We start from the raw sequence: 11,972 nt of genomic DNA, 5'->3' as shown, positions 1-11,972 counted from the left end.
TGGTGATCCCAGGCCCTAATCTTTTAACCCTCAGGAAACCAGACAGATTCAGCACTTTGACAGCACAATGTCTTCATTAGATAAACTGGATTCCCTTCCCCAAGAGAACCAATCTGGTCATCTAAGTAAAATGGCCATTTCATTTTCTCTCAGGTCAATTTCACTATCTTTTATTTGACAGCCAACCCAGCCTCGGGGGAAATTTGTGGGTGATTGTGAGTAGTAATATCAAGGACATCACTGTTATAATAATAGTGCCTTATATTTCTCTCCTACAGGCAGGCATATAAAGCCCTTTATAGAGCCTCCATCCACTCAAACAAAATCATATCAAGGTAGGGCCAAGGCAGAAATTATCACCACTACAAGGAAAGACACTACTATATGGTCTCAAAGCACATGATTTTAAGAGCTAAAATTCATTTCCTGGTTCCGTTCACTAAATTATGCCTTCTTTAAACATAAACACAAATGGCAATATGCCAACAATTGCATATTTACAGAGAAAAACAAAGACAGGAAATTGTACAATGGTTACCAACACTGCTGCTGCCAAAATATGCCCAGCTCAGAAAGGAAATTTAAAGCAGCAATCCCATTTCCCCTACAGAAATGCTGACCATTTTTGTTTCAGCAGTAGCCCAGCAGAAAGCAAGCCTAAAGGACAGGCTGAGTAGTACTAGGTTGAACAATAAGGTACAGAAGAGCCAGAATCCACTTGGTGAGGATAGTGACAACCAGCAGGTGGCAGAAGCTTTCAAGCAGCCAAAAACCAAAACATTTAGAGAATTTTTTCCCCCTTTCCTGAGGGACGAGGTGGAGTTTGGAGGTGGAGTTTGTAGAGGAAGAACTATAGGAAGCCAAGATCTGTGATAGACCCAACAAATGCAGTCTGGTCATACACATACAGAAGAATGGTTTGGGGGACAATAATGAACAGAGGAGTCTGGAAAAGATAGAGCAAGGGACCTGAATGTTGAAGTACATGACAAGTTTTCCTTCACTCAGAGGCACAGGCCAAGCCACACCCACATCCTGGGTGTTGGGGGAGCTGCCTATCTGGGCCTGAGTCTTAGCAGACCCTTCTGAACGATCCTTAGCTTTCCTCTCAGTCACTGTAGATTTTACCCCTTGGCTGTTCCAAGGCCCTCTCTCTGTGGCCCCTTCCCTGCTTCCTCTGAGGAAACAATCTGTGGTTGTGGGCTGCTCAGTCTTGGCTCTCTGTCCAGAACCTCTGGGGCACAGTTCCTGCCAAGATGCAGACATCTTCTTTTCCTGCCTTTCCAAAAGCATGGGAGAGGTAGGAGGTTTGTTCTGGAGGTCTGGGTGCACGACCTAGGAGGAAGAGGTTACAAGGGAACTGCAGGGAACATGGTGCCTGCTGGACAGACAGCCCCGGGGCCCTCAGTCTCCCTCCTTTCCTGTGTTCAGTTGCTCCCTTTTCACACAGCCCATATAAAAATGAAGCAGCAGCAAATTTTATTGAGGGACCTAAACTGAAAATAGGTTTAGAACATAATTTAAAAAAATAAAACAGCAAAAGTAGCAAAAAATATATGACCTTTTTAAAAACATTTTCCTTTTTTTTTTCATTTTCTTTTTTTTCTTTTTTTTTTTTTTTAATATATAGCAACTGATGCCTCCCAACCACCAGGAGCATCTTACCCAATGGGTAAATCTCTGGTAACGACCCTTTTAAAAAGACATGTAAATATATACTCAGATTTATACACTTTGTGTTTTCTTCGTAGCTATGTACAAAGCCCCCAGTTCAGGGCTGGGCCCCAGGGCCACATCACTGCTCCCAGTCTTTGCCTCATCATCCTCTGGTACCAGGTATTTGGTCAGCAAAGCAAATTATTATTGGAATTAATAAGCCACTGGCACCATCCATCTGGAGCAGAGGTCACCTTCAATTGAGGCCGAAGCACTGAGCTCCCTACAGCTGTAGCCCTGAGGACAAGGCACCTGCCACCAGAATGCAAGGGGCTGACAGGTTAAGGTGAAACAGACAATACCAATACTAGAAAGCTCAGTAAAGCTCTCACTTGCATGCCTGCTCACTACCCACTCCCCGACCTTCCAGGCAGTGCTGGGTGACAGGGAAGGGTCTTGGTCCAACACCTGGGAGGGAACAAAGTGGCCACCAGCAAGTACCTGCCTCTTTACTCCTCTCTCTCACAAGCAGGTTGAGAGGAAGAGGAGGAAGAGAGAGAGCTCAGTGGGTGCAGGCAGGCCACACAGGAAGGCCTCAAGTAGGCAGCTGGCTCCTGCCAGCAGAAAAGGGGTGGGGAAAGGCAGTGAGTCCAGGGAACTGTGGGTGAGGGACACAGTTGATGATGGAGGTTGGGGAAGGAGGAGGGTGGCAGTCAGCGTCGTTTGAGTCCACCATTGGCAAGTTGGGTAGGGTGTCGGGGCAGACAGGGCTCCTCAGGCAACGGCTCATGAGAGAAGACGGAATCCTCCCCCGAGGAGCATGTAGAGCTTCGGGTGTCAGGAAAGCTGGGAGAGTACTGGTCTAGGGGCATTGACAGATCCAGATACTCCTGTGATAGGTGAGAGAGAATGATGGTAGGGCATGCCCCTCCGTGCAGCAGGGTTTGCCACACATACCCATATGATGATGGCCTGAGGGCCGCCAGTCTTACCTGGTTGGAGGTCAAGGCCACAATGCGGTCCAGGTCTTCCACCAGCTGCTTAAAGGTAGGTCTCTGAGAGGGCACCGCATGCCAGCAGTCCCGCATCATCATGTACCTGTGCAAGATTGTGAGGTCAGGTAGGAAGGACAGAAGTAGAGAGATGCGTCGGAGGCCTTAGGGGAAGGATGGCTAGGAGGGGTTACTTCTCTAGATGAACACCCCTCTCCCTCTGCCATCAAGTCCATTCTTCCCCCCAGGGCTTGGCTGAGGAATCTTCTCAAGCTTACAGCTCGTTGGTGCAGTTACTGGGTTTGTCCATTCGATGACCTTCCTTCAGCAGCTTGAAAAGCTCCTCCACAGGCACACCGGGATACGGGGAACCACCCAGAGTGAAGATTTCCCACAGGAGCACCCCAAAAGACCACCTGCAGATGAGCACAGAGCCACTGTGTCTCAGGGAACAGAGTTGGGTTTTCCTGTCTCCCTTTCAGAAGCCAGCATTGCAAGTACCCATCCCAAACCTCCCCCTGTCCCAACACAACTCTTAACTCCAAGGGGAATACAAGGAGAAGACTGGTGCTCTCAACATATAGGGACAAAGCTAGTGGATAAAATAATGTTGGTGTCGTTTCTCCAACACAGGAGACTCTCATCAATCCAGGGGGCATCAGGACTCCCACACTCAGAACCCCTGGCGATTGCTTATTCAAACTCACACATCACTCTGATGGGTATAGATCCGGTCAAACAGTGCCTCAGGAGCCATCCACTTAACAGGTAGCCGGCCCTGTGAGCAGCATGAGAAGATTGGGGATAGCCCAGGACAGGGAGGGCACAGGCAGGGGGAGGTCAGTGCATAACTTCAACCCACCCTTCCACCCTGCAAGGACAGCAACCCAGGTGGGTTACAGCAGAGACACCTAAATGGGGGATGCCTGGTAAGAGAGTGCCCAGGGTGGAGGACAAGCCCCAGGCAGCACTTACGTTGGTTGTCTTTTTATAGTAGTCAATGTGGTGAATGTCCCTAGCTAGGCCAAAGTCTGCAATCTTCATGACGTTGTCCTCTGTCACCAAGACATTCCTGGCAGCTAGATCTCGGTGTATGCACTACAGAGAGAAGGGTGGGGGGCAGGTGACAGTCTTGAAACATACACTGTGATCCAGCTGTCAGAGTCCCCTCCGCTTTAGCACTCACTCTGCAGCCAGCAGCAGACCCAGGTCATCTGCCATGCTGTACCCTCTCAGCATCTATTTCCCCTCCTAGAATGTTCTTTTCCTCTACCCCAAACACCTCCAGTTCCAGGCCTCTCAATCATTCTAGACAATATTTCTTATAGGCCTCTGTTCTGGTCCTTCTAACTCTGAGCTTCTGGATTCTCACCCCAAAGAATGATCTTCAAGGGGCTGGGGCTGTGGTTCAGTGGTAGTACACTTGCCTGGCATGTGTGAGGCACTGGGTTCGTTTCTCAGCACCACATATAAATAAATAAAATTAAATAAAAGTCTATCAACAACTAAAACAAAATATTAAAATAAAATAAAATAAAAAGAATGTAAGCCCTGTCTCTCTAGGCACAGCCTATCCATGGTGAGCTGGTGTTCAAAGAAAGCCACCAATTACTGAGCACCGAGAACTACACTTAATTTTTACTGTCACAGATATGGTTTCATTTTATTCCCATAACATAAGTATTATTATCATTTTGTATTTGAATAAAAAAAGATGTTTGATAGCTTTCCAAGGCTACACAGAAAGTGGTAGAAAACAGATTGGAACCTACTGCAGTCTGATCCCAAAGCCATCAGGCTACACCCTCTCTCTTGCCTCTGAGGTTCCCTGAAAGCCTAAGACAGCACATGTGGTCAGCAGTCAATATGTGTATAACTCTACCAAAAGATTAAAAGTCACAAGTTGGAGTACTAGGAGGGCTTTGTCCCATCCCAACCTCATTCATGGAGCCTTTAGGTTCCATACCTTCTTGGAGGCAAGATATTCCATGCCTCGGGCCACCTGATAGGCACAGGATACCAGGTCCTTGGAGGAAAGCTGTTCCTCTGGGTTGTGGCTGGGGTTGTAACAGTATTCCAGACCTGGGGGCCTCCGGGCCTGCAGGAACTCCCGCAGGTTACCCTTAGAAGCATACTCCACGATGACGTACAAAGGACCTGGGAGCACAAGATGAGGATACAGCAAGTCAAGTAGCAGGTTTAGCATCAGCTGGAGGAAATACCAATCCCCAAAACACACCATACATATGTTCCCCGATCTTAAATTCTGTTTCTACCTCCTGACAACAGGAAAAGTCATTTACTACCCAAAGAAAGTCAGAGAAACAATTCTTCCGACCACAGCCTAGAAAGTTCCCAAGCAACACTGGGGGTAAGAGCCTTAATTTAGACCACAATTACTTCTCTATTCCTGCCCATACAATATGTGTGAATGTAAATGCCTGTATTCTCAGATGAATACCAATGGGCACCAGTTCAGATCCAAAAAAATACATTCTATCCACTGCTAAACTAGCCTCTCCTCTTAACCCCGAGACAGAATCCTTATCACTGACACTCAAGAGGCCAGACCCTACCATCTTGTGTGCAGGCCCCCAGCAGGTTGATGATGTTCTTGTGTTTCCCAATCATCTTCATCATTTCCATCTCTGAGATGAGGTCTGACAGGTCCTTCTCTGTTGCATCCGCTTCACATACAAACCAGAGAATGGGTGTGAAACTCTTTAACGATATTATGGAGGGAGGGGGAAGGACAGGTAAAGGACAGGGGAAGGGTGTATGCCTGAGGAGACTCTTCGCTCCAGAACTTGCTTTTCCCCTCCCCACTTCCCAAGTTTATTTTCCCTTCCCTATGGGAGCCAATTCTACAATATATGGTAGCAAGTGTGTCCAGGGATACAGTAAGAAAAATCAGTTATGGGATCTAGAATGAGCACTTGAGCACAGCCCAGGATGACATCAAGAATGAGGTGAAGCTGGGCACGGTGGTGCATGCCTGTAATCCCAGCGGCTTGGGAGGTTGAGGCAGGAGGATCGTGAGTTCAAAGCCAGCCTCAGCAACTTAGCAAGGCCTTTAGTGAGACCCTGTCTCTAAATAAAATATAAAAAGGGCTGGGGATGTGGCTCAGTGGTTAAGTACGGTTAAGTGCCCCTGGGTTCAATCCCCAGTACCAAAAAAAAAAAAAAAAAAGAACGAGGTGAGATGATAATAGCCATCTCACATCTCAGGGCACAGAATGCCCTTCTACTCGCAGGTAACCCATGTAGGCAGCATAGCAGGTATAGGCACTGAAAGCACCAGAGAAGGTATCCCACTTGGTTGAGACTCTAGTTTGCCTAGAAAGGGAAGGGTTTTCTTTTGCAAGGCAGAAACATTACTTACACTTCAACATCTTCACGGCCACTTTGGTCACACGGTTGGGTTTGTCCTTGTCCAGCCCAATGGCCTCTGCCAATACCACCTGCCCAAAGCAGCCTTCTCCCAGGGGTTTACCTAAGACCAGTCTTTTGTGGGGAAAAGAGAACAGTGTAAGCTGGGGCTAGTAAAAGTCAAAAGTCTTTATGACACCCCATCTCTGCCTCTCCATATTTCATCCAAGTGAGAGCACAGAGCAGGCAGCATTCGCTCTGGAAGCACTCATATACCTTTACTCCCTGGAATTCATGGTATACACAGTTCCCATCATAGAATGACAAGCAAAGGGAGTCCTGAAAAACTTGGGAGTTAGAGTAGTACCTGTCTCTGGGTAGCTCCCAGCGGGGATCTTCAGGAAGCTCATATTCAGAGACCCCAGCTAGCATGGGGGTCCCACTAGAGGAGAGACGAGAGGGTCGAACCAGAAGTACCCCAGAGTTCATGGATGCACTGGAGTCAGCTGACACCTGCAGGGGAGAGTGGGGTCACCCTTCTAGCAAGGGTGTGGGGAGCGGGGGAGTGGCAGTAGCAGGTTCCTTTCAGTTCCTCATCAGGGCTTTTAACCATGGCAGAGGTACGCTTCTGTATACATGACATGCTTCCCTCAATGCAGAGTGGCAGAAAGACCATCTGAGGTCAGAAGACCAAAGTTCTAGAACTTGACTGATTTCCACCACCTGACTAGCCTTTCTGGACTTCACTTTACTCACCTTTTAAATGAACACACCCAAATGTACTTCTTTCAGCTTGATATTTTACAGCTCTATCACAATAACAAAACTATTCTTTTCCCAATTCTTTGTAAAAACCTTGCCTCAGATTATAGTTTCCTAACCCCTAAAGCAACTTCCAGAGTCAGCAGTGTTCTGAGTGAATGGTCATTCCTGCATACACCTTCACCTCCTGGGAGGTTTCTTTCCTGAGGGAGGGGCACACTAAAAGGAGGGGGGCATGGAGGACCTAATCAGGCCTTCTCCACCTCTAATCAGCCCTGGGGACAGTCCAAATGCATGATATCAGCTTCATATTTAAGACAAGATTTTCTCTAAATTCAGTGCCAGGTGAGTGGGGCAGCTGTATTTGTGACTTTACAGGCATGAACAGCAGTGTGAAACTGATTTGGGAACACCTAGAACGTTCCAGAGGCCTAGAGGCCAGAAAGCAAAGCCTGAAGAAGATTAGGGATAGTGGAGGGGACAAGGCATGAAATCATGTGAGAGAAGTCCCTGGAGGCCCAGGAAGAGAAGGTGGCAGAGAGCATGCGAATCCCCCATCTACTTTCTGTTACCTGTCTGCGCAGAGGGATGCTCTTGGCCAGCTTGTGCACGGCCATCTGGCTATGGAAGTCACTCTTCTTGGTGCCACTCTTCATCTTGTAGATGATGACAGAGCCCACCATGCAGGAGATGAGGAAGGCCCCTGTGCAGTAGATGATGATCTCCAGGTATAGGGGTGAGGTCATCACTGCCGGTCTCTCTTCCAGGGCTGAGTCAGTGTGAACAGGTTGTTAGCAGGCTCTGGGGGCCCCCCGTCCATAAGAGGCCCTGCTCCATAAGAAACATGAAACCCATCTCCTTTCCCCTGGGAACTTTTAGGGAGGGGGAAGAACCAAGACAGGTCCTAGCTAGGATTGTGATTCTAACACAGGGGATTAGACGTCCTGAAACTTTTGTGTTGTCTTTAAACTGACTTGAAGCCCTTAAAGGGAATGGACTAGACTATCTCGCTACACAAGTCCCATCCTCCCTTATCCCAGACACTCCTCGCTCACAAGAATGAACTGCTTGCTAGACAGGTTATCAGGTACCCCAGAAGCAGCTGAGAAGTCTCTTCGCATGCCTTTCTCAGGCTCCTCATGGAAACAAGGCCCTTCTCAGCACAGCCTCAGCACTGTACACACACACTTATCACATGGGAACAGTTTCTGAGACCTTGTCCCCAAGGGCCCAGGAGGTCATTGAAAGTGGGGCCTATATCTCGTTCAGCCCTGTATGCTGCAATACCTGGCAATACAGGGTAATTCAGGGGACAAAGAAAGGGAAGGTAGGGACCCGCCTGTGTCCTGACTAAACATCCCGCCTCACGTCTGTGTCATCTGTCAGGTCAGACATGTAAATATTTATACCTTGCCAAACCTCAGGCAAAACTGATTTTTTTTTTTTTTAGAATTTTTTTAATATTTATTTTTTAGTTTTCGGTAGATACAACATCTTTATTTTATTTTTATGTGGTGCTGAGGATGGAACCCAGCGACCCGCGCATGCCAGGCTTGAGCCACATCCCCAGCCCCAGGCAAAACTGATTTTGACTTTTAAACATGTTTAGACTGCTCTAGATGAAAAACAAACTTTTTTTTCCCCTATTCTTAAGAACTCCACAGGTTCTGTAGGACTCAAAACTTTAGGAAATGGAAGGAGGCATTATTTTATTCTCTTCTCCTGCCCTCTACTTAGAATTCACACCCATGCCTACAGAAGCCACACCAGTTAGTTCACCTTTTCCTTCAACACGAGAAACTTGGTGCCAGCTTCAGGGAGCACTCTCTGCCCCACCATGTGGACAGTCCTCCCCCTTCTATAGTTCTCCCAATCCTCCCTTTAAAACACCAGCCAGCTACCAGGAAGGTGGCATCCCTGGGAGCCCTCCCAGAGGGGCACAAAGCACAGCCCTGGAGTGAGCCTCAAGTCCTGACAAGGAGACAGCTGAGCTAATAAGGGGAGAAGGGTTCTAGTGGAGAAAGGTTCTGTTTTTTCTTTCCCCAATGTTGAGAAACGAAGACAACTCATTGGGAGCACAGACAGGACAGAGACAGGAACAATGATAAAAACAGAACACTTCTCTGTCACAAGCAGGGCATTGTGAAACCTTGCTGGACAAGCAGATCAGACAGGGGCATAGGGAAAGAGAAGAGAAAGGAGGGCAGTCTAAGCAGCCACAGGACACAGCAGCACCCAGACCACATGCAGGTCCCTTAGAGATGCAGTCACAACTAGCATTGGCCCTGCAGTCACCAGTCCACCACCCTACACAGGTTGCAGGCTCCTTCTGTCCTGGTTCAACATACAGACCTCCTTTCTTGAGAGAGGAGGGTTGGCAGTAGCCAGAGAGGATCATCATGCCTCCAGTAGCTTCCAGAGACAGGTCTGACTCAAGGCAGCTGAAGTTTACTGTCTAGGTAGTGACAGAGGATGGCAGTATAGAGGGGTGGACCAGCGCTGGTCCTTCAAATGGCAAGCCTTTCTGACACTTGGGACTGGCCAAAACAATATTGGAAATTAAGACACTCAGCACCAAGTGGATGAGGGAAAGCTGCTGGACCCAAGGAGGGAAGGAGCCTGCCCTGGAGAAGGGCCCAGCTGCACGGTAAACCAGAGCCCGTGCATGCATTGCATTGGCCAAGGGGAGAGACAGATGCAGGTATACAGGTGGAACACCTCTGTGTTCCTGCAAAACCAGGAACCTCTTGAGCCGAGAGGATGCAACCCTCCAAGGTGGAGCAAAAAAGGGCACATGGTAGGCAGGAGCCATCCCTCTACCCACCTCTCCTGGCACTGTATGTCCCCTAGCCACACAATGCATGCTCCCCCCGTGCCCATGGCAAGGGCAGGACATCGAGAGGAGAAGTACAGTGTATACCTTCCAGAACGGTCAACCATGCAGAGTGATGGGAGAGTCCGATAGAGTTACCCGCCAAGCACGTATACTCCCCCGCGTCCTCAAAGGAGACATTTCTTAAATGAAGCACTTCCATCTCTTTGTCGGTGGTATTAACTCCGGCAGTCTAGAAGAGACAACGGAAGCAAAATGGACAAGCACCAGACATGGGACCTCGAAGAGACACAGAGAAAGGGAGAGAGAGAGAAGAGGGGAAAAAAAAACAGAGGAAGAAATGCTCCCCAGCGTCTCCTTTGCAATAAGGAACAAACAAAAACCACCAGGCAGCGAGACCTGTTAGAGGAAGAGACTGAAGCCCTGAGGGAGGAACTCCGGCAGACCTGAGAAGAGGATGGCTGGTTATGACCCTTCACCAGACGCTGGCAGCCACTGGCCCATCCAAGCATGCGGGCGGTGGGCGGCATGGAGAAATGGGGCCTGGCAGGTGGGGGGCTGTTTGGTTTCAGGTAAAGAAAGTTAAGGTATACACAGAAGGGAAGGAAGGGTGCTGTGCGTGCACGCACACACACACACACACACACACACACACACACACACACACACTTGCAAGGGAACACCTGGTCCCTTCTTTCATCCACCACTCAAACCATCATTCCTAACACAGCAAAAGTCCATATGCAGATATACATACAGCCAAGGAACACACAAGAGGCACAGAGGGAGCCACCAACACAGTACCAAACCAAACCAGCCTCCCAGGCCAGGTATTTTTCCATGGCTCTGGGCACTAGGAATACAGTAGGATAACAGGGAGAGTCGGCGCTCGCTTCCCCTCCTGCCCCAGCAGTGTGGGGCCTAAATCAAGTTCCCAGCACAAGGTCCCGTCCATCTCCCCTTTACCTTTTGCCACAGGTCTGGTGACAGTGAGCCACGCAGACTGGTTAGCTTCACCAATATAATTGGAAACCTTACACACATACTCCCCGCTCTGGGCCTCTGTCACATTGAACAGGGTCAGCACCTCCGCATCCGAGCTATTAATCCCCGAATGCTGGAACAAACCAACGACACACCAGTCAGTTGGGCAAACACTGAGATGTGGCCATACTTTGCTCCTGTGTCACTTTCAGGCAGGCCCATGGAGCCAAGGCAAGGGAAACACTGAGGGATTTATAATTTTCCCCTTTTGAGTAGGACAAAACAAGGTTGGCCCCTCTGAAACATTTGATTAAAATTTTTTTAAAAAGAAAGAAACCACTGTCCCAAAGCAAATGTTCTATTTGTGTTAAACCCACTCCTTCAGGACTGAAGCAGGTATTATGGAAACAGGCCAAGGCCAAGGCTATGACCCCTTTTCCTCCAGAGTAGTTTCAGCACCAGTGGTGGAGGGAAGGGTCAGCCGATAAATCTTTGGGACAGCCAAGTCAGGGGAGGATGCGGTCTAACTCTGGGACAAGAAGGTAAACCACTTTCCCAGCTTCTGGTTACTTCCTGTTGCAAGATCCACTGGAGATTTAGCCAATTACCTTCCCTTGATTAATGGAGCATTCAGGGACAATGAAAGTCTGGGAGTGAAAGGAAAAAGGAAGAAAATGCCATTACTCCTCATACCGCTTAGAATTTATAAGTGGCATTTGCTTTTCCAACTAAACTTTGTTATCATTCACCCACTTGCTGAAACACCCTAACTTGGGAATCTAGCAGGGTCAAGACCAGGAGACCCTACCTGGAAAGTTTTTGGTCTCAGGCAATGAATAAACAGGAATCCAAATGCACTGAGTGGCTGACCCAGAAGTCCTAGCTGTCACTTTCCACACTTTTAGAAACTGGCATGGCTCACTCCCCAGCCACGTGTTCCCAGCTCACATCTACTTTGTGATATGTCACTAGTCCTAGGGAATGTGGTTAGAACCCTACTATGGCGAGTGTATGCCTGAAGGTTAAGGGTTTAGTCCCAGTCCTAGGTACTGGGCCTGACCACAGAGACTTGAGCCCCTAGGAGATATTGGTCACCTTCCCAGCACACTGGCCCATAAAAACTGGGGCCAAGATTACCTTCAAGATCTGGACATAAGGCAGGTTGTCTGGACCAATCTTACTCCCATTCACCTCGATGTGCTTCAGCCACTGGATGTGGGGCTGTGGGTCACTGTACACCTTACACATGAACTCCACATTGCTGCCCAGGGCCACTGTCTTGTTGGCAGGCAATCCTGCCTGTAGGATAGGCCGGTGTGGTGACCGCTCTGTAGAACAATGGAGAGGACAGGCTTGTCAGACCCTGCCATGATCTG

At 48.6% G+C, this 11,972-nt stretch overlaps 1 protein-coding gene across 11 annotated transcripts in view; it reads right to left on the bottom strand.

Moving 5' to 3' along the window:
- Window positions 1-1,151: 1,151 nt before the first annotated feature.
- Window positions 1,152-11,972, bottom strand: part of Fgfr1 (fibroblast growth factor receptor 1) — a 55,999-nt gene continuing 45,178 nt past the window's right edge. For 8 of the 11 annotated variants that reach the window (XM_027939347.2, XM_071610199.1, XM_071610194.1 and 5 more), the window contains 12 exons: window positions 11,734-11,924; window positions 9,700-9,844; window positions 7,346-7,548; window positions 6,385-6,530; window positions 6,031-6,152; window positions 5,225-5,335; window positions 4,615-4,805; window positions 3,624-3,746; window positions 3,356-3,426; window positions 2,927-3,064; window positions 2,649-2,754; window positions 1,152-2,546 (listed from right to left, as the gene is read on the bottom strand). In XM_027939347.2, the coding sequence (XP_027795148.1) occupies window positions 2,370-2,546; window positions 2,649-2,754; window positions 2,927-3,064; window positions 3,356-3,426; window positions 3,624-3,746; window positions 4,615-4,805; window positions 5,225-5,335; window positions 6,031-6,152; window positions 6,385-6,530; window positions 7,346-7,548; window positions 9,700-9,844; window positions 11,734-11,924 (1,724 nt within the window). In that variant the 3' untranslated portion in view covers window positions 1,152-2,369. The remainder of the gene's footprint in view (window positions 2,547-2,648; window positions 2,755-2,926; window positions 3,065-3,355; window positions 3,427-3,623; window positions 3,747-4,614; window positions 4,806-5,224; window positions 5,336-6,030; window positions 6,153-6,384; window positions 6,531-7,345; window positions 7,549-9,699; window positions 9,845-11,733; window positions 11,925-11,972) is intronic. The other 3 variants (XM_071610197.1, XM_071610198.1, XM_071610202.1) reach the window with 1 other exon arrangement.

Source organism: Marmota flaviventris, chromosome 3, assembly GCF_047511675.1.
Source record: "Marmota flaviventris isolate mMarFla1 chromosome 3, mMarFla1.hap1, whole genome shotgun sequence".
Classification (NCBI taxonomy): Eukaryota; Metazoa; Chordata; class Mammalia; order Rodentia; family Sciuridae; genus Marmota; species Marmota flaviventris.
Note: the sequence above shows the minus strand (reverse complement) of the source record. Positions and strands in the feature narration are given on the sequence as shown.